General features: G+C 43.1%; 1 protein-coding gene and 1 long non-coding RNA gene across 7 annotated transcripts; one reads left to right on the top strand and one right to left on the bottom strand.

Moving 5' to 3' along the window:
* Positions 1 to 2,424: 2,424 nt before the first annotated feature.
* Positions 2,425 to 21,842, bottom strand: LOC107199175. Of its 6 annotated transcripts, XR_002001281.1 has the most exons (9): positions 19,328 to 19,432; positions 17,464 to 17,522; positions 16,381 to 16,442; positions 15,548 to 15,604; positions 13,863 to 13,960; positions 8,213 to 8,307; positions 5,838 to 5,879; positions 4,674 to 4,742; positions 2,425 to 2,445 (listed from the first exon to the last, which is right to left on the bottom strand). XR_002001281.1 is itself a non-coding variant. In XM_019005496.2 (6 exons), exon 6 carries the CDS (start codon positions 11,099 to 11,101, stop codon positions 10,079 to 10,081), a length of 1,023 nt encoding a protein of 340 aa, XP_018861041.1. In that variant the 5' UTR covers positions 11,102 to 12,248; positions 13,863 to 13,960; positions 15,548 to 15,604; positions 16,381 to 16,442; positions 17,464 to 17,522; positions 21,789 to 21,842; the 3' UTR covers positions 9,562 to 10,078. The 6 variants fall into 6 exon arrangements, 5 of the variants coding, with proteins under 5 accessions (XP_018861041.1, XP_033367585.1, XP_015472001.1 ...); XM_019005496.2 differs by lacking the exons at positions 2,425 to 2,445; positions 4,674 to 4,742; positions 5,838 to 5,879; positions 8,213 to 8,307; positions 19,328 to 19,432 and adding exons at positions 9,562 to 12,248; positions 21,789 to 21,842; XM_033511694.1 differs by lacking the exons at positions 2,425 to 2,445; positions 4,674 to 4,742; positions 5,838 to 5,879; positions 8,213 to 8,307 and adding an exon at positions 9,562 to 13,389.
* On the top strand, positions 19,525 to 21,382 carry LOC109022427. Its single transcript, XR_004495711.1, has 2 exons — positions 19,525 to 19,596; positions 20,060 to 21,382. It is a non-coding gene; the product is annotated as an uncharacterized LOC109022427 (long non-coding RNA).
* Positions 21,843 to 24,145: the final 2,303 nt, after the last annotated feature.

The raw sequence follows: 24,145 nt of genomic DNA, 5'->3' as shown, positions 1-24,145 counted from the left end.
CTGGCCCGTCAAGGCCACCGACTCTTCCCCCACGGCAAAACCACCCGAGCCAGTGTTAAACACCTCAGGCCCTTGCTCTGCCACAGCCGCCGGAGGCGACAGGGGAGGGGTGGCTCCAGCCGCAGGCTTGGGTGATGCCTGCGAACCCGAGGCGGGGGGGTTTGGAAGCAGTTCAGCACAGCCCGCTCCCGACGCGGGGGCGGACCGGGGCGCCAGTACAGGCACAGCCTGCAAAGCCGCGGCATTGTCCTCCTCTGCTGCCAGGGAACAGCCCGGGCTCGCAGGGGGGAAAAGCGGCAGTGTGGGGTCGGCAGAACTCGGCCCGGCGTCCGCAGCACTCGCAGAACCCGCCTCCAGGCCACACGAATCCGGAGCGGGGGGGGCAGTGGCTGCCGGCACAGAGCCCGGGCCCGGCCCGTCCCCCACCGCGGGGTACGGCACGGCCCAGCCGCAGCAGGGACACGGGACAGACCGTGAGGCGTCCCCCAGAGGCAGCGCCGCCCCCTGTTCAAGCACCCCCACCTCGGTCTGTGTCGGAAGGGCACACGGAGGAGGCGAGCTCGTCCCGGGCTTCCACCGCCGGGGCGCGGGCCGAGGCGGCGTTACACCCCCCGGGGCCACGGCGCCCCCGACGGCTCTCTGGAAAGGCCCCAAGGCCGCCTCAGGCTTACACCGCCGCGGCGCCGGCCGAGGCAGGGTCACGCCCATTGATCCCGCGGCGCCCCCGTTCAACCTGCTGGGAGCCCCGGCGATCCTGGGGGAGCTGACCGCGGGACCCGACCTCAGAAAGCCACACCTTCCCCAGATCCCGAGTAGCTGGAGCAGCTGGGGCTCATAACGGACCAGCAGAGACTCGATCAGGGAATCGCCTAAAGCCTCCTAAGCTGACTGCGAAAAAATCGCTTCAACCACAGGGAAAAACCCCTCATTCTCCCATACTTACACAATTGCTGGAAGTCAGCATACAAAACATCAATCCCTCTTTGATCAGACATCGCATGCCATATCGCCAGAACCAGGCCCTCCGTAATAGAAAGCCCAAAACCATCCATAGCCACAGGCTAGACAGTACCCTGTAACACACGTGCAAGACACGTCGGGGTTCACCAGATGTTACCGCTGAAGATCAATAGATCACGCGGACACAGGTTGAGGTATGGTGCAGAAAGAGCAGAGTTTATTTTCCTTCCCAGGATTTATAGGCTTCTTACCATGGCCAGGGATTGGATGGTCAGGATAACACTTTCTCACTGCACTGGCCATAAGAAATGCCCATCAGAAGACGTGTAACAGAAAGAATGCACACATATCTATGTTTACAGTTACTGTCCTGGGAAAGTACTTAGAAAACCATGTCAGCAAGCTCAGAAGCTGAGCTTTCAGGGCGACATCTATGTTTACAGTTACTGTCCTTGGAAAGTTCTTAGAAAACTATGTCAGCAAGCTCAGAAGCTGAGTATTCAGGGCGACACCAGTGGTCCATGTCAGAGGTCTGCTATGGAGGACAGTTTGGGTCAATTCTACCTCGAGCACAGACAAACCCATTCGTGGGGCTGACTTTGTTCAAGGACCAGGTTGCACATGGTGGATAATGCAGAGAGATGGAACAACACGATGTGTACCTCAGGGAGACCTGATCCTTGGGTAAAAGGTTACTGCAGTTGTCTGTACATTAAACCACGCAGACATGAAGGAAATGTGTAAGTTGAAGGTATGAGCAAGTGAAAGATGGTGCTTTGAGTGAGTTAAATGAGAGAGTGGGGAATCCTGCAGCTCTGCAGCGTGGGGCCTGGATTCAGTAATTTGGTGTGGGACATGACAGGGGCATAATGGATATATTGCTTGCATATTTTTTGGGTGGAACGGAGGGCAAGCTTTTATGCATGTATATATGTGCAGAGTTAGAATGTTAGTTTTGGCAGTAAGTTGACGATATGGGGATAAGGAGTGGAATGTCCTGGGGTGAGTGTGATGTTAAATTGTATCCCCATTTGTCCACCTAGCCCAGAAATAGGTTTTGTATCCTTAAAACTTCATCTAAGAGTAAAAGTGAGTGGAGAAGAAGCACCGAGTCTGTTATCAGAGACTGTACTTGCTCCACCCCTGCATCGGGAGTTTTGACTACAGCACAGACAGACAACAAGACATAGATCGCCTTGGCTTTCCAACTAGCCGGAGCAGAGAGGTCTTCCTGGACTGTTTTCTTTCCCTTTTCCTTGAAACAAATCGAACCTGTTCTGGACTGGGGACTCGGGGGAGCACCGGGAGCTTGCACCTGTGGACTACCGGGAGCCCAGCCTGGGCAGTGGCATTTTCCAGCACCAGAGGGACTGATAACAGAGCGAACACCCACAGGAGAGACCCTCTGAAGTTTGTCATCTCTTCAGAGCGGCGAGAGGTTTTGTAATTTGATATTGTTCATTGTTGTGCTGGGTAGTGCTGTGCCTGTGAAATAAACAGGTTTTTTCCACTTCTCTCAGAGAAATCTCTTCCCGAACCGGTTGCGGGGTGGGAGAAAGGGGCCACGTGGGTTTGATTCCCAGGGCAGGGGCCCTTTGGAGGTTTTCTCCCAAATTTGCCCTAAACCAGGACAAATACTTTTATTGGTGCCCAGCACGTGGCATGAGAGAGTGGAAAACCAGGAGAATGCCACTAACCTGGTCACCAGTGACGCAGAGTTGAAGCAGGTAGCATATGTTTTCAAGTGCACAAACGGTACACTCCAAATCAAAGGCAAGATCAACTCCTTCACCCTCGATGACTGCAAGAAGCTGGCTTTGGTGTTTGATGACATGGTGGGCATTGTAGAGATCATCAACAGGGATGTTAAAGTTCAGGTCATGGGTAAGTGCCAACGATTTCCATCAACAAGACAGATGTATGCCACATTTACCCGAGCAAGAGCTCCCTTGACAGCGAGATCGTCAGTGCCAAGTCCTTGGAGATGAACATCCTCATCCTCATCGCACCGAGGCAGGGGACTTTACTGAATTTCCTGTCCCAGAACAGTTCAAGACAGTGTGGAATGGTCAGAAGTTGGTTACCACTGTGACAGAAATTGCTGCCTAAGCCGAAAAGCTCCAAGGCTCATACCCTCCCCTGGCCCTGCTGTGGGACAAATCTGCTTTCAGATGATTCTCTTAGATTTCTTGTACCTTTCTGCTCTCAAACTGCTTCTCTTCTACCCAAGAGACAGAGCTGCCTGCCATCACTGAGATTCCTCTGCCTAGGGCTTGGGGTAGGTGGTGGGTCAGTGATTGTCCACCTCTCTCAGCAAGGAGGTGTATTTTTCTCTCCCTTTGTCCCATCTAACCGCACCAATCAATCAGAGTCTCAGTGAACTTCACAGCCAGTCCTGGCAGTTGGCTTTCAGAGTGTTGTTTTTGTATTGCCTTTAAGCAAAACTTCATGTGAGAGGAATGTTGTCCCCTTTTGAACAAGTACCGGTGTCTGTCGGAGCCCACAGTACCCAGCTGCTGGGGCAGGTGTCTTGGGAAGGTCCTGGCAGCTGCTCGTTCCAGCTCTCTGGAGCAGCTGGTGGCATCACAGCACATGGGAACGATTTTGTCGGACTAAAGTCTGAGGACCTGGGCCAATTCCACCCTGATTTCTCTTCCATCATTCCCAGTAGCTCAGTGCATTCCTGATCGTGCCATGACAGGAGGCTTTCATTCCCCAGTCCCACAGGAAGGCTGCAGCAGTGTCACCGCGGCCACCCAGCAGCCTGGCTTGGAGCTGAGCACCTCTCATTCAATCAGCTTTCCGCCTCCATAAGGGAACCTTTTCCCCAGGGCTTCCTTCCTGGAGCAGCTGAACTCAGGTTCAGTCTTCCAGGATGGTTCTTCTGAACCTGTCCCCCAGAGGAAGGGCCTCCTCCATTCCAGGGCAGCAGTGCAGAGTTGTAAATACCTGACTTGGATCAAGTCGGTTCATCACTCTCTTCCTCATCTGCAATCAGCCCCCACTGAATCCTCCCCTTTTTTTCCCCCTGTTGCTTGGCTCTTTATTGTGGTGGAAGCTCATTGTCTCTGTTCCAGGCCCCTGGAGCAGAGTGATGGATCACACAGTACTGTACTGACCCGTAAAGGGAGCTGCACGTGCTTTGACCTTCATTTTCCCAAGGCCTGGGGTGGTAGAAGCATATCTTAAATGCATTTCTTCTGTAAAGTGTCAAAGATAGATTTGGATTGGGAACATAAGGGAGAGTTGCTCCTATCCCGATGGGCTCATGATGCCTCAGGTCATCAGGGTAGAGATGCCACCTATAAGTGGGCACGAGACCGAGGGGTGGATCTAACCATGGACAGCATTTCTCAGGTCATCCATGACTGTGAGACGTGTTGCACCCGTGGACTACCGGGAGCCCAGCCTGGGCAGCAGCATTTTCCAGCACCAGAAAGACTGATAACAGAGCGAACACCCACAGGAAAGAGACCCTCTGAATTTTGTCATCTCTTCAGAGCGGCGAGAGGTTTTGTAATTTGATGTCGTTCATTCTTGTGCTGGGTAGTGCTTTGCCTGTTAAATAAACAGGTTTTTTCCACTTCTCTCAGAGAAATCTCTTCCCGAACCGGTTGCGGGCTGGGAGAAAGGGGCCACGTGGGTTTGATTCCTGGGGGGGCCCCATTGGAGGTTTTCTCCCAGATTTGCCCTAAACCAGGACAAGTAGTTACCTGTGGCATCCAGGAAACAGCAAATGGAACAGGAAAACCCACAAGGCAATCTGGTGCTTCTGTAGGATACTGAGGGAGGGAAAGAAAATACTGTTTGGGTTATTATTTTTCTTAGCAATTTAAAGTCAGACATACTCAGCTTCCAAATTTGATAACAAAATACAAGCATTAAAAGGATTTTTAGAACTTGGCTCTGAGAGGAAACAGTTTGCAAAACATTTTCAGGAATACTTATGAATGTTAATCGTCATTTAAAGAAGAAAGCTACATGCAAATGTTTTATATATCATGACTCAAACCTCCCGAGAGTGGCCCGGCTAGCTCAGTGAGGAGGTTTCTCCTCACTCCGGTTTTGAGCCAGCAGATGTTTGTGGGGTTCACTGATTTTCTTCAGGAATTCGAGTCGATAAAGCGAGAAAAGAAATCAGGGGGGGACTCTCTCCCTGGATTACATTCCACAGTTTATTTCTGTGAAGGGGAATCCAAAGGGCGAAAGACAAAAGATTTGGGGTTGGGGGGTCTCTTTTAACAGGGATTCTCAGAGGGAGGGAACATCAGAAAGAGAACCAATTATTTTTCTCAGTAAGTACATCTTACAAACTTTCTACAAATCAAGGTTACCCACACCAAGGTAAGAAATAACAGACACCAACTTCTTCAAATGCCCACAAAGGTGTAGGAGTATCTTCCACAGAGGGGCAGAGGGGGAGACAGGGGAGGGATGGCTTGTTTCCTGGCAACTCAGGGGGGAAAGAAATGGAAGGTAAGCACACCCTCCAAGCTTCCATAGCTCAGAGGCATTCTGGGACAGGAAAAACAGAGTTACAAACTCCCGGGTTGGAAAGAAGGGTCTTTCTGCTGTCACCCCCGCGCTTGCCCGGGCTGCCGAAACTTCAAGCAGCTGGAAATGCCAGCAGGGTCTTATCTTTACTCTATCTGGCCTCTGGCAGTGGAGCTGAGGAGAAAAACTTCAGTAACCATGGTAACCTGACTTCAGGTAAACAACACGAGAATGAGAAGCGGAGGGGGGGCAGGGGGGAATCACAACTAAAAGAGGGGAAAAGATATATTTTAAGCTATCAACTGCTAACAACAACTAACTTAACAACATTCTAACAACTTTACCACAACAATATCAGTATTTAGTAAAGGCAGCAGACTCACAGTTTTCCATGTTCAGTGGTCACAAAGGCACATTAAAGAAACCTTAAGACAAAGCATGAAATATTTTTACAAATTTCTCCTCAATTACCCATACTGGATAGAAAAGTTTAAAAATCAAACAGTCAATTAATTAATCAGTAACTAATTTTTATTTAAGCTAAACTATTTGTTCTGATTGGAAATGTTTTGTTTTTTAAAACTGAAAGCAATCTAGACTACTTAACTATTTAGAAAGAGACGAGTGAACATAGAACCAAAATTAAAACAAACCCTTAAGCCAAATTAAGAGAGAACAATGTGAAAAATTTTTAAAAGGCTGTATTAAAAAAAAAAACAAAAACCAGCCATAAAAAGTTTGATAACACCTTAGCTTATTACAGTTACAAATGTGTGTGTCAGAAATCATCCTATCATTCTTTAGGACAATTTAAACAATTATTGAATACAATATTTATATTGGTTTTCTGAGCATGCAGCTAACTTCATCTAGAGAAAGCATTTTCATACCCTTTGCCAGATCATTCAGATAATTACCAAAGTGTCTTAATTATTACACAACAGGCAAATCCTTGCGGCGGCCTATTGGAAGCCTTGGGGTCTGAAATGCTCCTACACTGATCTTAATCAAAGAAAGAGCATAACAAAAATAAACACACTTTTATTAAAGTATGTTATCAAAAGAAATGCCTTCCCAAAAAATACTTCAGCCAAGTCTTCTCAAATGCAGTGTCTGTGAGTACAAAGGCAAATCAAATCCCCACGCCACCAAAACAATGTTTCACACACAAATTTTGTCTGGCAAGTTTAAATGCCAGACATGGTTTCAAAAGGACAGGTAATTGATCCTTCCTCATCGAAAACACTTGAAAACAAAATGAAAAAAAAAAGAAGCAAAAAAAAAAAAAGACGATTACTTATTAAAACAGACAAGTCTGATAATCTAATCTTTTTATTACATACATCTTTAGTTGTTAGATGGTGCTTTCTTCTGCTATTAAGAATATTCAGCTATTTTATTACGATCAAAAAACCCCCACAAGTTTGTACAAGGACAGAAAACGAGAACCTCCATTCTCTCAGGACAGTGCTAAGTTAAGGCTGAACAGAACCAGCCAATGCACAAGTGTCAGCGTTTGACTGTGACAGCTGCTTGGGAAAAAAGAATATTGCACTGTGAGTTTTTCCTGCATTTTTATACTTTTAAACAGGAAAAATACTTTACTTCTGTTGTCCTAAGAGCAAGAAAGCCTTAGGGCAACAGGCTGCACGTAATTTCTAGTGTCACATAAAGCGTTGTATTTATCCCTTATAAACAACACAGCCCGGTTCCTCTCCTTGCACATTAAATAGACCATAATTGTACTTCCTGATGGATTTTTTCCATCAGTGTATTTAATAATGGACTGACTAGCAAATTAATTATGCACTCATTACTCTGGATGTAGAACAGTTTTACTCTTTTTAAAAATCCACTTGAGCAACACTCATTCCCTAACAGTGTTTCTTCCCCTCCTTTTCCCCTTTCAAAGGGGAAGCTTGTTCATGTTATGCAAGACTGAAAAACTCCTGGTTTCTAGAAGAACAGGATGCCTGTGAAGGTGTGGTTTAATCCTACAATACTGTGCCCCCTCCTCATGCTTTCAAGATTATAACTCAAGATGATGGGCCACAGATAGTCCCAAACAACAACACCCAGACACTTTAAGATCCCTTTTTCCCCTGGACTGATTTTCTGAGGACAACAGTTATTGCCAAGCAATTGTCACCACACAGCCTGGATATTCGCAGTCTCTGATGAGAGATTTATGCCTTGAAATGAGACAGTCTATGAAGAAACATTGCAACTTGAGTTCAGTGATAAGTATCAGGAAGAATTAAAATTGTTCTCTTTCTGCAAATGCCAGGGGTTTGATTTGCAAGTACTGTCAAAATGAGACATTTATTTAGACTAAAAAGAAATAATTTTTCTGTCTGACTTCAGTTTTTCATAAATCTTTACATCTCTGACTTTAACAGCAAGACTTGTTAATAACCAACCCAACATCCTCTAATTCTTGTTCTACGCACAGTCTCTGGATGGAGTGATAATGAAGGAAAGTCTCCCAGATGGCTTTGTCTGCAATCCAGTAAAATTAGTGCAATATCAAAGTTTTTTTCATGTGATGCACTATTGCATCTTACAGATAACCATAATCCAATATTAATTTTAAATACAGTTAGTCTGAAAACCCTCAGATAAGGAAAATATAACCGACCTATCACCTTTCAGAACAGACACACCAGCAAACAAACCGATCCTCTAAAATCCTAATGAATTAGGAAAAATGGATTTATTTCAAGGCAGCCTCGAGGTATTTTGTCCCACATCAATTTACCTTTGCATTTAACTTGAGAGTGATGAGATGCTGTCAACCACAAGTCTTCAGCTTTTAACTTGACTGTGGTCAGCCCAGTGTCCACATAGGCCACTCTGGAATAGAGAAGAAAACTCTCAGAGCCCTGCAAGAAGTGCAGATTGAAAGGTCTGCAATACTCTTATTAGTCTGTTACAAATATTAATCAGAGGGAATCCTATATGCCAAGCATTTCTGCTGCTGCAGATTTACTGCTGTTAATACACCAGCCTAGTGCCTAATGCAGTCATAGATCTCTGGGTTATTTACAGCGTGTGTCAGGGCTCATGCTGTGGTCAGTGAGCACCGTGTTTCAGTTTTCCATCACCGGAACCTTTGACACACACAGCACGTTCCTCTAATTATGTACACATATGCACAGCCTCTACTTATGTACACATTAAACTTCCTCTCAAATCTTTGATCCATGTCTGCAGTTTCATGCTCCATGAGACTTTCATGCTCTTGATTTGCTTTTCTCTTCAATTAAGTTCTCTTTTATTATCAATACTATTATTGTGGGAAATTCAGTGCATATTGGTTCATATTCTGAAAACAATTTTCTGCAGAAAAGAGTACCCAAGCAGGTACAAAATGAGTTATTTATGATGATTTGCCTTCATTTCATGTCAGTTTTACACTGTATTCATGCACCCTAACAAGCAGAAAGTACATACTAAATGTGAATGAGTTTTAAAACTTCTGAATCTTTGCTTTAGATGTGACTGGTTTGTGCCTCCCACGACACTGAAGATGGATACAATTGTAAAATATATTGTTCTCTAAAGGTGGATTCTGCTTAGTAGCTTCAACAACTGCCAAAAAGGTTCAAACCTCTCCATGTATTTAGAAGTAAACTGGGCATGTGGATATTTTGGCATTTTTACTATCTCATTCCTGTGTAAAGATAAAAAGCAGTTCAAGATAATTGCACAACTTATCACCCAGACTGATGAAAACGTGTAACAGAGTTCAGAGAGATCATCTGCTTGCAGGCCTAAGCAACATTTATTTTTTTAAACCGCTACATAGTAGAAAAAGGCACAGGGTTCTCTCAAGTGAAACTGGCAATGGAGTTGTAGAGGTTTGGGGAAGAAAAAGTAGATGCACACTAAAGGGTTGCACATCCCTAGGAAGGAAGTGAAAAGAAGAAAATTATCTGCATAAATAAGCTCAATAGGAGGAAACTTAAAAATACAGATGGAAAAAGCAGTAGTGGTAGTAAGAAGGGAGAGATTGTTGCCTCAGATGAGGTGTAGCGACCTGGTTCGTGAGTGACACAACGGCTAAACTTAGAGGCCTGTCGGGCTAATCACGCGCGAACACCAATGTGGTGGACGGTGAAGAGCATTTATTTCCGGTGTGCAAGGTTTTATATGACTGAGTTACGATGACATCATCACCGTGACATTATGGGTTATAGAACTTTGGAGAAAGAGGGCCCTATCTTCCCGTACATCGCGAGATCTTCCGATCGGCTTTCCCTATCTAACCACATCATCTTCTCCCCTCTCCATGAACAGAACTTTATAACTGAATGACTTATGTAATTAACAACAAACCGTGAACTGGTTAGTAATGAACATTAAACGTAACCGCGGTGTATTAGTACAAACTGTCATGGCAAACTCAGGTTAACTGTCTCTGTTCTAAATATAAAATGTCAATCTTATCCAAACGGGTTTTTATAAAACTGGGCTAACTTATTAAGGAGACAAGGACCAAATATAGGTATGAACACCACAACGATAACTGGTCCTGCTAACGTGGAAATAAGGGTAATAATCCATGGGGATTGGCCGAACATTGAACTAAACCAGTTCTGCTGAGCAGTGTTGGCTACGCTGTTCAAGTCTTTGCTGTAGCTCTGTTGAAACTCGGGATCGAACCAGGAACCTTTAGATCTTCAACAATAAGTGGTTTCCGTGGATCGTAAGTTCCAAGTAGCTGAATTTTGGCCTTGCAGTCTTTAACTTGGTTACTTTTCCTGTTCAAATCTCTTAGATTGCTCTCATCCATACAAAGTATATGATCAAAGGTCTGGAAATCCTCTTTAGTAATCTGCCTGGCAATATGGTTCATGGTAATGCCATGCTTCTTCATGCAGTTCTGTCCTCGATAGTCAGGAGGGCTTCCTATTTCATAGGCAGATGTTGCTGCACTGTCTGTCCTCCACTTATGTTCAAGCTTCTCATCAGTTACGAGTTTTCTGAAAACTGCTTCAGCTATTGGAGAGCGACAGATGTTTCCCAGGCACACGAACAGCACTGACTTCGACTCTCCTGCCGCCATCTTCGCTCTGAAGACCTCGCTCCTCTCCCTGGTGCCATTTCGCGGCGTGTATGGTGGAGGCCTTTCCCTGACATCTCCAGGGCCCGCGGTGTCGGGCGCGCCCCGCGGCTCAGTGGTATTCGTACCCCCCGGCGGCAAAGTATGTTCCGCGGCCAAACCTGCATTAGAGCCGGGCAGGCGGGATGGCAACTTGGGTCGCCCGTCATCATTGGATGGCCAGTTAGAATCGGTGGGGCAGTCAATAAATGTGGTCTGAGTAGCAGCTCCAACCCCCACCCGTGGTGTAACCTTAAAACAGCTTTGAGCTGCCTTCCAAGTTTCCTGCTCTTGAAGCGCTTTCCGTAGCGCTTGTGTAACTCTTGCCCAGCTTTTAAGGCACTTGCTAGACTTGAAGCACAACACGTCATCCGTGAGCACCTTAGTACACCTAACCCAGCAATCTGGGCGTAATATATCTACGGGATCATCGATAACACATAATTCTAGTAATCTGACAACCATGCATTCAAAATCCTTTGATTTGAAGTCTATACGCCACTGCATATGTAGCTGTGAAATTACCCTGCTGAGCGACTGCATCTTGGCGGTACGGGAGCGTCCTCCCTGCTGGAGTCGGTCCTGCTGCTCCAGCCGTCCCTCAGCGTCCGGCGAGACTCCCGAAATCCGACCGCTCAAACCCGTGTGTCGGGGAGCGGTCCCCAGTTTCGGCACCACTATGTTGCCTCAGATGAGGCGTAGCGACCCGGTTCGTGAGTGACACAACGGCTAAACTTAGAGGCCTGTCGGGCTAATCACACGCGAACACCAATGTGGTGGACGGTGAAGAGCGTTTATTTCCGGTGTGCAAGGTTTTATATGACCGAGTTACGATGACGTCATCACCGTGACATTATTGGGTTATAGAACTTTGGAGAAAGAGGGGCCCTATCTTCCCGTACATCGCGAGATCTTCCGATCGGCTTTCCCTATCTGAGCACATCAGAGATAATTTCATGTTTAATGCTGATTAATGCAATATTAAAGAGACCTGCAGATTTCTTGGACTATTTCTCCACAACAGCTGAAAAAAAGACAAGTCTTGATAAAAGTGTCATTCAACTGGAACCAGGTGAACTTGATATACTTAGAAAGAATTAGAGGATTCTTTCTCTAACTGGGGGAGAAAAATCATTTATCCTGCTTCGTTCCAACTTTACCTCGAAAGTGTACCAGTTTTATAAAGCTGAGAAACTGCCTCTATACCCCTTCCATCTACTGCTTCCTGAACCAGCAGCTAAGGCCCAGCACAGATAGAGCAGTGAAAAATGCAGCAGTGTCCACACCAAAGCACAACTGGAGCCTGCAGCACTCTGCTCCAAAGATCCACAGCAAAAGAAAACAGAAAAATTCAAAGAATGCTGCTGAGGTGTCAGGGATTTTACCTGTTCTGACATTCATCTTGTTTGGACCACTTCAATCTTGATTTATAAGAAAAGGCTGGATTCTTTCAGCTTAAAGTCACACTTTTTGTATAAACACATACAGAATTGTGTACATAAGTGATATTTCACTTAAAAAGACTTCAATACCTCTCTAGGCTCCATCACTTTATCAGAGGGAAAAAAAAAAAGAAAAATACAAAAAAAGGAATAAAAGGAATCAGCATAAAGATGGAAAGCCTCAGGTAAATCTCTGAAGTCCAGCATGACAGACGAATGACTGAGAGCATAGGACCAGGCAGGATTCCCTGGAAATGGAGGAGGCAAGAGGAGAAGATATTTCATATGAAATTAATGGCAATGTATCAAGCAAAAGAGCTTTGAGATTTGAGACAACATGGACTTAAGAGATATTGGCAACCTTTATGAATCCCCATAAGGGTGATAAGAGTCCTAAAGGTGTTTTATAGTTGATAATTTGCCTTCCCAGGCAAATTGTCACTGCCTCAACCAGTTTCATTAAGGGGAAGTATTAGAAGAGCCAATGACTTCCAATTTTTCAGGTGGGTTTGGGTGCAGTCAGCTTTCAGCATGACCCAAAACTTGCTAGGAATGAGTAAATCTGGGGTACAGAACAAGCAAGGGTTTTTCCTAAAAAAAATCCTTAACTAAAGCTCAAGGTGTGAGCAGTGATTGCTCCTCACTACCAGCACCAAACACAGGCAGTTCTGCTGAAAGATCATTGCAGGATGTTCTGTAACTGCCAAGCAAATAAAGCATCACTTACAACTCACAATCAGTCTCAGTTAAGAGGGTCTCTTAGAGAGTCACTTTAGTGTTAAAAGCACTCCGAAATCAAAGGTGTGACTTGCTAATGGACTTCACATTGCCTGTCCAGGTCATCCTGCTTCCAAGTCGGAGTAAACCCGATGTGATTCCCCATGTGCAGCGTAGTCCTTTGATTAATCACTGACTTCTCCAACCTTTCTTCAAGATTTTGGTTTTTTTGGGTTTGAGTTTTTTTGTTTGTTCGTTTTTTTGGTTGGTGTTTTTGTTTTTCATCCATTTTGGGAGAACAAACATAACTGAAAATTTATTTCCCGTGTGTTTAAGAAATTTTACCTGATATTCTCAGATTTGAGTCTGTGAAATTTAAATAGAATACGACACAATTACATATTAACAATGGCAATCGCCGACACAATCTTCAGCTGATTTCACAAGGGTGTTTTACATCTTTAAATAAAAGTGGGCCCTCAAAGCAACTTCCCACTTAATGTTAGTCACATCTTGTTTATCTATATAGAAATCAGATGGGAAAACTCAAAACTGTTCTTACACCTAAGGCTTCTTTATTTCATTTAGCACAATATACACTTGTTAAAGTTTTGGGTTGAGTTTTTCATATTCTCCCCTCCACTCATGAATTTTTTTGGTGGATTTACCTTTCTGTGGAATAAATAATAAATTCCTCTAAGAAGATCCTTGTGTTCTTAAAAGCAGGTTCTTAAAAAGTTATTATTCTAATTCTAAAAAATGTATGAAATGTTTTTATTCAAACATAAAGGTACATGACGGTCAACCATGATCTACAGCAATAGTCACAACTAGCTGTACAAAATAGGGAAAAAGAGAACTACTAATATTAACATTAAATATGTTAAATACACCAGTAGTTTCTAGGTCAAAGAAGAAGCGATTTCTTAGTAGAGTATCACCTTTCAGCTTAGTTATTTGAAACAGAAAATATCCCTTCAGTTGATACAGGTTTGTTGGGTGTTTTTAATTTAAAAACAAAGCAAAATCAGTTTCTGAATAGAGTAAATGAACAGAACAAGCACATCTGATACGTTCAACTCACAAATATAAAAGAGGAATAGATTTCTAAAGATGATGTTTGTTAAGAACTAAAATAATCATACCTATTCCAGCCCAGTATTTCTAGATCTCTGACAAGACAGGAGTAGTATTCTGGAGGCCGTGAGATGTGCAGGTCTTGTGTGTTTTTTAAAGCAATTTCCTGTTTAAAAGAACATTAAAAACATCGTTAAGGGCAATTTCAATATTTTTGCAATTAATTCAGAAATATTAAGCTTATGTAAAATTAACTGTACACTGCATTTGTTTTGTTATAGCCTCCAGCTAAAGCAGATAAAGAAGCTGTTTGATAAATTACTTCAGATACTGGTAATGAAAACATCTGCAACTTAAAAAAAACCCCACAGATGTTGACAATGGAGTCTTCAGATGCAAATATCAAATGTGCCTCTTTTTCAGCTAATAAATTTGAAGTCAATCATCTTGACTGAAAGAACACTTCAAAATAAGGTTCTATTAAGCCCACAGCTGTCTCCTTGGCTCTGCTGCCACAAAAGACAACACATCTATGATATTTCCCATATCTTATATATATATATATATATATATATATATATATATAAACTTAATATAGCAATGAAAAACCGAAATCAGTTTCTCAGTTTCAACATCACAGGATCCCTTAGAGTAAGTTTTGGTACAGACACTCATCAAGAATGTAGTGATGTCTCAAAAAGAAGTTTTTATTGAAAAGTTAACAATACTGCGAAAAATAAGCCCTAACCATGTGTTTCAGTTGTGTTGTGCTACTTGTTCTCTAAAAGTGCATTTAAGTTAAAATTATGCTTACAGAACACAGACATTTATGACATTTAGAATAAAATTATTAATAATGTAAAATAAATTTAAATGAAAACATAATTTATAAGACAAGTTTAACAATCATTTCTGCCCAGTTCTCCCACACCATCATCAGTGTTTTCATTCTGCAGTAACTGGGGATCGCTATTTTGCCATTTGGAATGGATTATACTTTCACTGCATTCTCATTTTCTGCGTGCTTGTGTAAGTAAGCAAATAGATTGGAATAACTATTGTAAAATATTCCAAAACAGACATTCTTATTCAGGCCCATTCCAAGCAAAGCAGAGCAGAGCAGCAGTGTAATGCCAGGAGGAACTGCTGCTGCAGTTTTGAATACTTCCTCTGTTTTATTCCTGAAATAAAGTAGGTTGGATGAAGTATTCATCAGCAAGAATGTTCATAGAATAATGTTTCACTATTAGATAAGAAGTCCCAGTTTCATGTTTATTAAAGGGTTTGCTACTCTTCAACTCCAGACCTGGAAATCTTCTAAAAGAAGAATAAACAGCAACCTCTGAAATATTAGGGGGAAAAAAAAACCTTCCTGCATGTATTTGTCAAATTGTTACACAGGTGAAAGCACCCTCAGCAACCCACTGACTGTATAACCCACTGTATAATTACAAGCCTGCTTTACCATCCAGACAATAACAGGAATTCCAAGAAAATCACTGTAAAGAGGATCTCTATACTGAGATCCCTCGCTGGGATTCTAAGTTTTCTGTAATACTCCAAATTCCAAAGAATACAGTCACTTAAATAGGATATTTATACAACTACTACATGAACAGCGTGTATACAAAATCACTTCTTTTTATTAAAAAAAAAGCTATAAATCTATGGAACAGTAACCTGTAAAAACTGCAAGTGAAACCCAAAGATCTAAGAGCCTCCCATGTCCCACACATTATATTCTGCCACTCACCAAAACAGTTTTCAGTTCCACCATAAAGCTGACAAGACCTGGGCAGCTCTGCAGCCTCTGGAGGAAAGAGAGGATTAGTTAATTTTCTGCAAATTGTAACTTCTGGTGGTTCAGCCCAACTCTTTTTCTGGTATTGTTAAACTAAACATAAAAAACCCCAATTGTACACCACATGTTTACATTTTTCAGATACAGAAGAAAACTTCCAGGAAACTTTATGGAGAAGGAAACATCCCCTGGCAACACTCATTTATGTATTTATGAACCCACTTCCATGAGATACAGTGTCTCAACCACCACCATGGCAAAGGTTCCTCCTTGGAATCAAAGCATTCTTTAGGACTCGAAGGCTGCTGTATCCTCACTCCAAGGCTTCCTTTGGGTACTCAGGTGTAATTTAGATCCCAAGAATGAACTGAGTCTATTAAAAACTAATGTGAATTCTCCCCTGTGCATTGAATGAACAACTTGTAAAAAAGTAAATACGTTAAAAAAAGAAGACAAAATCTGTTTCTAATTGAGAGAGTAAAGAAAAATTCCAGTAAAAATGTCATCAGTCATTTATTAAAAATTGTTCTAGCCTGATGTCAAAAAAATAAAAGATAAAAGTTGAATAAAAGTAAATATTCACTGAATTCCATCCATTTCTCATTATGTTTACTTGCAAATCCTCATCCATTTAAAAAAAAAACATCTTGGCTCTACAACGACAGGGAGACTCTTCAGCCCTTTTAGAACAGGTGCACGAGCACAAGCTTTTCAGAATCCTTATATAGAAAGATTTAAGACTGTTTAATAATCATATTTAAATAAGTGGTTTTAAACTTGCATACCTGCTTTAGAAATGTGCCGACATCCACGCAGGATCTTCTTCAGACGCCAGCTGCACTCTATCCTAGACAAACAAGAGTTTTGTAGAGATTTTAAATTCACAGTACATGATTTTTAGAAGACAGCAGAAAGCCTTCTACACACAACAGCTTTTCTTGGGAAAAAACCAAAGGAACGAAACAATACTTCAGAACTGCTTTGAGTTTTGTGTTCAAAGTTACTTAAAACTTCCAAATGTCACTATGTCAAAGCCCATTAAAAATTAAGCATCGACCTGCAAAAGCCCGTTCTGTGCCAAAAACAACAACAACATAATTCTTGCAAGCAAGTGTGACTTCATAAAATCTGCTAATATTTAAAAGTGATAACCTGAAAATGTCAAAGTTACCTTTGTAATGCAGTTTTAATCACCCAACCTAGAAGGTAATAAAGCTGTGGAATACCACATCTGCTCCCAGTTTGGAGCTGGCTGGCCCAGGCAGAACCATGGAATACAAAGTTAAAGGCTCACCCACGTGTGTGGAGTAGCCCCTTTCATCCCACTTCCCACTGACTGCTGGGATAAACAGAAATAAGAACAAAGCTTTTAAGGAAAAGTTGGGTCAAACCAATTAATACACAGAAACAGCAAACAGAAAATGAAGTTTAAAAGCTCTGTTAGCCATCATTACTTAAATTGCTCACCTAATTGCTTAAATTTACAACTTTGCACTGAATTTTCTGTTTCTGAAATGGTCACATCTAAATGATCTATATATATAAATTATATAAAAATATAATTTTTTCCCAAGTACATTTCTTCATGTATGTAAATACAACCAATTAATTACAACATGTTTCAAAGTTAATTAACAACAAAATATTTTGATATAGACGATGCTTATCGTCAGCATTTATTAATACTGATGACGTGCAATTTTGATTCAAGGTTAAGATGAAACCAGTGCAAATTAACCAGTGCAAATTAATTAATAACACTGATATTGGGAAAAAAAGAATAACTCATTTTCATATCCATTATTGCTTTTATCAAAATTAACTTTGTTACATCACACTTAGAAAATGCTATCATAAAATTCTCTTACCTGGCATTTTTCAGTTGCAAATCCACCGGCAGCAGTAGCCTGATGTGGAAGTCTCCAGCCTTGAAAAGAAGTATTTAGTAAACAGGAAGGTCAGAAAAGAAAAATATTCGACACTTGTGGGAAGGATTCCCCATCAGATCAGCTACTAAGGAAAAAACTCTTGTCTTTTTTCTCTTTCAGGAATATTATTCAGAATCTCTTTTCTTAGGGATAAAAAGCAGCATGAGTGACAAGTACAAATAACGTTGATTTTAATTCTGAAGTTGAAATACTCTTGACCTTTTATTTACAATATTCAGCAAAAACTCTTCAGTACATCACATTTCATAAAGCAAACAACACTTTTCAGGAGAAAAATAAACATTATCCAAATCTGGACAAGACTGAAACACATAATTTAATCCAAGTCACGCTGCTGTACATGGAAGTTTATCTTCAACTCGAGTGAAAGTCAACAGACGCTTATCTAAGAAGTAACTACACTAAAAAGAACCTTGGGCACTGATCCACAGCACATTTCATCAGCGTTTTACAAACTGAAAACAAAACCAGCCCCAGGTACATAAATTCAACTTTTTTTCTTGTTAGTGCAATCTACATGCAGCAGCTTCTAAATCCCCCCTACTTGTATTTGCAGTCCTTATTGAGGCCCTCCTCCTACTTTCTTATGGGTTGATCAAATTAAAACTGAAATACAGAAAGTTGGTGAAGCCTCGAAGCATAGGGGACAGATAACTTATCTTAACACTTTTATTCCAGACCCTATCCCAGCTCAGCACACCTTGAAGCTGGGAGCACTGGGTCCCCAGCACAAGCAAGGCATGGACATGCTGGAGTTAATCCAGGGAAGAGCTCTGAAGGTGACCAAGTGCTCAAAGCATCTCTCATGCCAGGAAATCCTGGGGGAGCTTGGACTGTTTAACCTGGAGAAAAGAGGGATTGGGGAAGGACTAAAAATGTACAGCCAGACCTGAGCGACACAAACCGACAGGTTAAGGTGACAGAAATACAGGAAATGTCACCTGAATGGAATGAAAAATAACCCTAATTTATAGATAAGGGGGGGGATCAGAGACTGGAACAGGCCATCTAAGAGGTTGCACAATCTCAATGCTTGGAGATGTTCACAACCCGACTGAAAATGGCCTAAAGCAACCTGCTGAAGGCAGAGGACCTCCAGAGGTTCCTTTCAGTCGCAATGTCAGCTACGTTTTTGACAATGCTAGGGGGCACAGACCATGTCTTTTGCCATCTCCTTAGAGGAGTAAAGCCCCGCGCTATTTCTAAATTAAAATACACCGTTCAGAGCTCTGTCTGTGTGGTATTTTAAGGAGCCACAGCGGCACAGTGTCAGTGATGGCAAAGCTGGGTTGGGGAGCATCCTCCTCATCCTGCCTCAGGCGTGTTCTGCCCCCCATCCGCATCCCGAGGGACGATGCACCGCCTCAGCTGAAGAAAGCAAAGTAAATAAACCGCCTCACAAGTAAATAAAAAGAAAACACCCGCCATCAGTCATTTACATCAACTTTTACCACAGGCCATGAACGCGGGCACATTCAGCCTTGCCCCAAAACCACTTTCGTCAGCACAGCTAACCCAGCCCAGAAGGCAGCAGGAAGCCATTCCCTGGGCAAACCCGCGGGACGGCTGCGGGATCCCTCAGGGCAGGGAAACGGCATTGCCCGACTCACATTCCCCGTGGTTCAGCCAGGAACTCCGGCAGAGCGGGAAGCGCTTCCCCCTCAGACCAGGCGCGACACGGCGGGAAGCGCTTCCCCCTCCCCACACCCGGCAGGGCGGGAAGCAACCCCCCCTCCGCCTCGGAGTAAAGTCCGCCGGCCAAGGGGCGCCCGGGCTGCGGTACCTGGGCAAAGCCCTCGTAGGCTCCTGCGGCAGCAGCAGCGGCGGGCAGTGCCGGAGCAGAGCCCGCGCTCCCACCGCGCTCCCACCGCGTTCCCGCCCAGCGCCGCCGCCGCCGTTCGAAAGCGAGGCCCCGCCCCCGCCGGCGGGCGGCGCAAGCGCCCGAGGGCAAGGGAAGGGCGGGCTCTTGAGGGGCGGCGCGCGACGCTGAGGCGGGCGCGCGCCTGAGGTGACGAGCGTGTCGCTGAGGGGAGGAGCGCGCCTGAGGAGGAGGTACGCCTGAGAGGAGGGTTGTGTCGCTTAGAGGAGCATAGCTGGGGCGGGGGGAGTGCGTGTCACTGAGAGCAGCGCACCAGAGGAAATGAGCACTCCTGGGGGACCACACCTGAGGGGAGGGTTGTGTCGCTGAAGGGAGTACACCTGAGGAGGGGGAAGCGCACCTGAGGGGAGGAACGCCCTCGAGAGGTGAGGTGCGTGCCACTGAGGGAAGCGCACCTATGGAGAGGCGAAGGCCTGAGGGGAGAAGCGCGCTGCGCTGGGGGATGCGCACCCTCAGGGGAGGCGCGCGCGTCGCGAAGGCGGGAAACCCTGAGGGAGAGCCCCCGCGGCTTCCAGAGCTCCTGAGGGGCAGCTTCCATAGAACCCCGAGGAGCGGCTTCCAAAATCCCGAGGAGCGGCCCTGTCTTCTCTCACAGCAAGGAGGGGCTCCCCTTACTTTGAGGAGCGTCTTTTCCAGAGCGCTGAAGGAGCACGGCTTCCCTAGAGCAGAGCCGGGGTTTCCTTGCTGTTTAGCACATCCTGAGGGGACTAGATTTAAGGTAAGGACTTAGCTGTTATGTATGGATAACAATTAAGTAAGGCTCATAGCAGTCATCTGACTGTGTCATGGAGATTTTCGTGCCACCCAGGGCAAGGGGTTACTTGATTTACCCATTCTTTTCTAGGAGTCAGGGTTTCTTTTCTAGGAGTCAACGTTTCGTACCATAAGGGTTTCATACTTTGAGGGTTGTAATAGTTCCTCTGCCTGCTCACACAGGTGTTGGGATAAAAACCTTCCTTTCTTTTCTGGGTGGGTTGCTGCCAGGACCTGGTAGCCAAAATCTGTGGGAAAGCCTGAGGAGAGAAACTTAAAACTTTGGGGGTTTTGTGTTTGTTTTGGAAGGTATTACAACTTTTCTCGTCACCAAGACTGAGCAACATGCAAAACTAAATTTCTGCCCAAATGTTTAAGAAAGAAAACACTATTTTTTTGCCCAATTAGATCTATTTGAGCAAGAAAACACAGTTTTTTGAAGAGATAAGTGACTTACCGCAGTCACCTAAGAGGTGTGTGGCACAAGCAACTGTACCTGTGGGACAGGAGATGGATTGAAAGAGAAATGAAGAAAACCATACAAATGTTCCCACCTGCAGTTAAATCCTATTCCCTTAGCTTGGGAGGCCCATTCAGGGATTGCATGGAATTAGAAGAGTCAAAAGCAGCGAAACCCTTTGCAGCTTTATGTTGTTGTAGAGGCTATTGGAAATATAATATAGAATGCACAAGGAGGCAATAGAGAGGTGAAAGAGTCCCAAGATTTGACATGTAGACTCATCATAGTGAGATTTTCAGGAATATGTGATACTAAATATATATTCTCACCACTGTTTACCTTTTTCATATACCTTGGAAGTATTGTGATTTCCACACTTCCAGGAAACTATCAGTGTATCTGAGAAAGAAAGATTCAGTTCTGTGCAAGAATGTTGCTTTACTCACCAGTTTATGCTCCAGAAAAGCCTGGACAATGCAAGATTGTTACCAATACAAGAAACATTTTCTAAATACATGCGCAATCAAGTTCAGCCCTTTTGTAGTTTGCTCCCCTGAAGCTGTTCCTGTGCCTTTCACTACACAGCATATCTCACCATGAGCAGTTCATCCAATGTTTCATAGCAATTTGTATCCCTTGTGTTATCTATTAATTTAATTTTGACCAAAACAATTCTCCTCTTGAGCTGTTTTCGCTCAGTATGCATTGCACTAGAAATTACCTTATTTAATTGTGAAGTAGCTCTGTACTTTACCAGGTCCACTGATTATTTCTTAATTGCATCAAGTGCAAAATTGGAGGCAGGGGTTTTTTATTTCTTTTTTTGGCCATGATTATCTGAGCCTCTGGCATTAAAAAAATGTCAAGTCCCTTTAGCCAAGTGCATTTATAGATGCATCTAAATAAAAATACAATAAGATCAGAAGCATTGAATATTTATCCTGGGGTGACTTTATGATACTGGTATCCCCAAATGGCCTGGTTTATGTTATATATTAAGTTCAGCACCTTTCAAGCTGGCTTTGAGAGCTAGGGAAGTTGAAACTGCTGGAGGCTGATGGCAGTTTTTTCTCCTTCCCAATACCTGGCCATTTCTGATAACCGGCAGTGGTTTTAACCATTGAAAAGTGAGATCAACCTGTGAACACCTACCTTAAGATGTAAACCCGGGAATTTCTGGCTCTCTTTGGTTTCTGAAGAGGTGACAGGCTCTGGCTCAGCCTCCCCCCCCGCCCCCATCAGGCAGAACAAGGCTGCAGAGGGGTTGGGGGTGGAGAAAAGCAGGGCTGGCCAGCCTGACTCAGTTTGCAGTTTCTGCCACTGAACTGAAACTGACACCATGGACATCTGCAGCTTGAGCAAGACTTTAACTCTTTTACCACCCGGATGAGACTTGCAGATTAATCCTTTTTTTCCCAGAGAGAGGGGAAGAGAGAGAGGGAGTGATCAACATGAAAAAACGCATAAAAACTATCCAAAAACAACCAAAAACTATCAAAGACAGTGAAGAAAGGAATTGAATTTTATAGGGGGAAGAGAAAATAAGGAGATACTTTAATGAGCTGAAACATTTTTCTGTTAAAGCTATAGAGATGGACAGTAGTGTTTGAAAAAAAAACTCCTTTAATTCGTGAGAGTATATTGGGAGGAATGGAGTGTTTCAGACCGTGGATTTTGAGCAAATGGTGAAGTGGTTGTGATCCTATGAGATGCTGGAACAGGAGGGAAGAAGTAATAGTTGAAGATTTGTAGCCTTTAAGTGGCAAAGAGAAAACTTCTGCTTCCAGAGAAGCTCACAAAAACAAATGAAGAGAACTTTTACCTTTGAATTACTCATCCTTGAAAATGACATCCCTAAACTCATTGACCCATAACACACCTCAGAGTGATGTGAAACGGGAGGAGAGAACTGATGGCAGAATTTCCGGGCAGCTGGCATCAGAGAAATAGAGAGCTGTGAAGAAAATTAGTTTTCTTGTGAAAAACTCCATAAATCAGCAGAATAAGACTTCTGTTTCTCTACAAAGACTGATGAAAAGACTGTAGCAAGAATTGGGACTGTTTTAACCACCATGGGGTTTTTTTTGTCTCTATGTTGTCATGTGAACAAGAGAATGGTTGGGTAGTTGGGGGAAAAAAGGGTTTCTGGAGATTTTATTCTGGTTTCTTATTCCTGTAGTTTTTGTTAATAAACTTTCTTTGTTCCTTTTAAGCCTGTTTTGCTCTTGTTCTAATCCATATCTCACAGCAAGAAAAAACTAAGTTTTCTAGTGATTTTTTTTAAGTTACTGCTTTAAAACTATGACATTTATTTGGTGCATTTGCCATGAAATGAAATTGGCAAATCCAAACTACTACAGCGTGCCATGCTTTACGTTGGCAAAACCAATGAAGAGCATTGCAGGAGCCTCATACAAGTGAGCTGAACAGACACTGCAAAGTTAAAGCCTTAGCAGGCACAGGTTGCAGCAGGGGAGGTTTAAATTGACTATTAAGAAGAATTTCTTCACAGCAGGAGCTGTCAAGCATTGGAACAGGCTGCTCAAAGAAGTGGTTGAATCACCAGCCCTGGAGGCATTTATAAGTTGTGAGGATGTGGCACTCAAAGACACAGTTGAGTGGTGAACTGGGCAGTGTTGGGTTAACAGTTGGACTTAATGAAATGAGAAGCTTTTTCCAACCTGAATGAATCTACATGATCCACTCAAGAACTACTCAAAAAGAAGAACTACCACGTTCTTGATGGTGATGAGACAAGAAAATATGGAAAAAACCAACATACCCTAGGGAAAAGAAAAAAGCTACAGAGTTCCAGCATGCTTCTACAGCATCAAGTGTTATTTTTTATAGCTAAATAATAATCATAACAAAACAGATGCAAGAGTGGTAACATAGAGGAAATACTTATGTAATATGAAAAGGTTGCTTGGTGAGATTAATGCCAAAAGGACACCACATAAATCATCGTCAAAGTAGCTTGGCCCTATGTTCCAAATAATTTTTAAAAAGCCATCTATTTTTAAAAAGGTTAAAGCAATTTTTATTCCTCTATAGCTTGCATGAAGATGATGTTTCTATATTTTATTTTTCCTCTACACAATGCATGTTCAACAGCAAGGAGAGACAGGGAATTAGTATCTGCTGCTAAGATAATTATCTAGTTCCATGAGGAAAGTCAGATTAATTGGGATTTTATGTAGTATTTCTACACTAGCAGTAAGAATCAGTCCTTTGTAGAAACGGGCATAAGAAATTTTATGGAGTATAAGAATACGAAAACTTGACACATTCAACTGTACAAAAGGTACACGAGCACTAAATGAGGCAACTGTATCCATACAAAAGCCAAAATTTACAAATGACTCATACTACTGAAATGTACAGTTGCTGTGGTACTTTCTCATTAAGACTTTATATTCCAATAAAGAAACAAAACCAAGAGCAGTAATTATTTTCTAGTGCCTACTGCCTAAATTTAAAAGCCATAGTCCAGAACACAAATCAAAAAT

Source organism: Parus major, unplaced genomic scaffold (assembly GCF_001522545.3).
Source record: "Parus major isolate Abel unplaced genomic scaffold, Parus_major1.1 Scaffold478, whole genome shotgun sequence".
Taxonomy (NCBI): domain Eukaryota; kingdom Metazoa; phylum Chordata; class Aves; order Passeriformes; family Paridae; genus Parus; species Parus major.
The sequence above is the reverse complement of the archived record's forward strand: the minus strand, read 5'-3'. Positions and strand labels throughout refer to the sequence as shown.

Coding starts and splice junctions, on each gene's coding strand:
- LOC107199175 (XM_019005496.2), bottom strand. CDS start 11,101: ATGCAGTCGCTCAGCAGGGTAATTTCACAGCTACATATGCAGTGGCGT.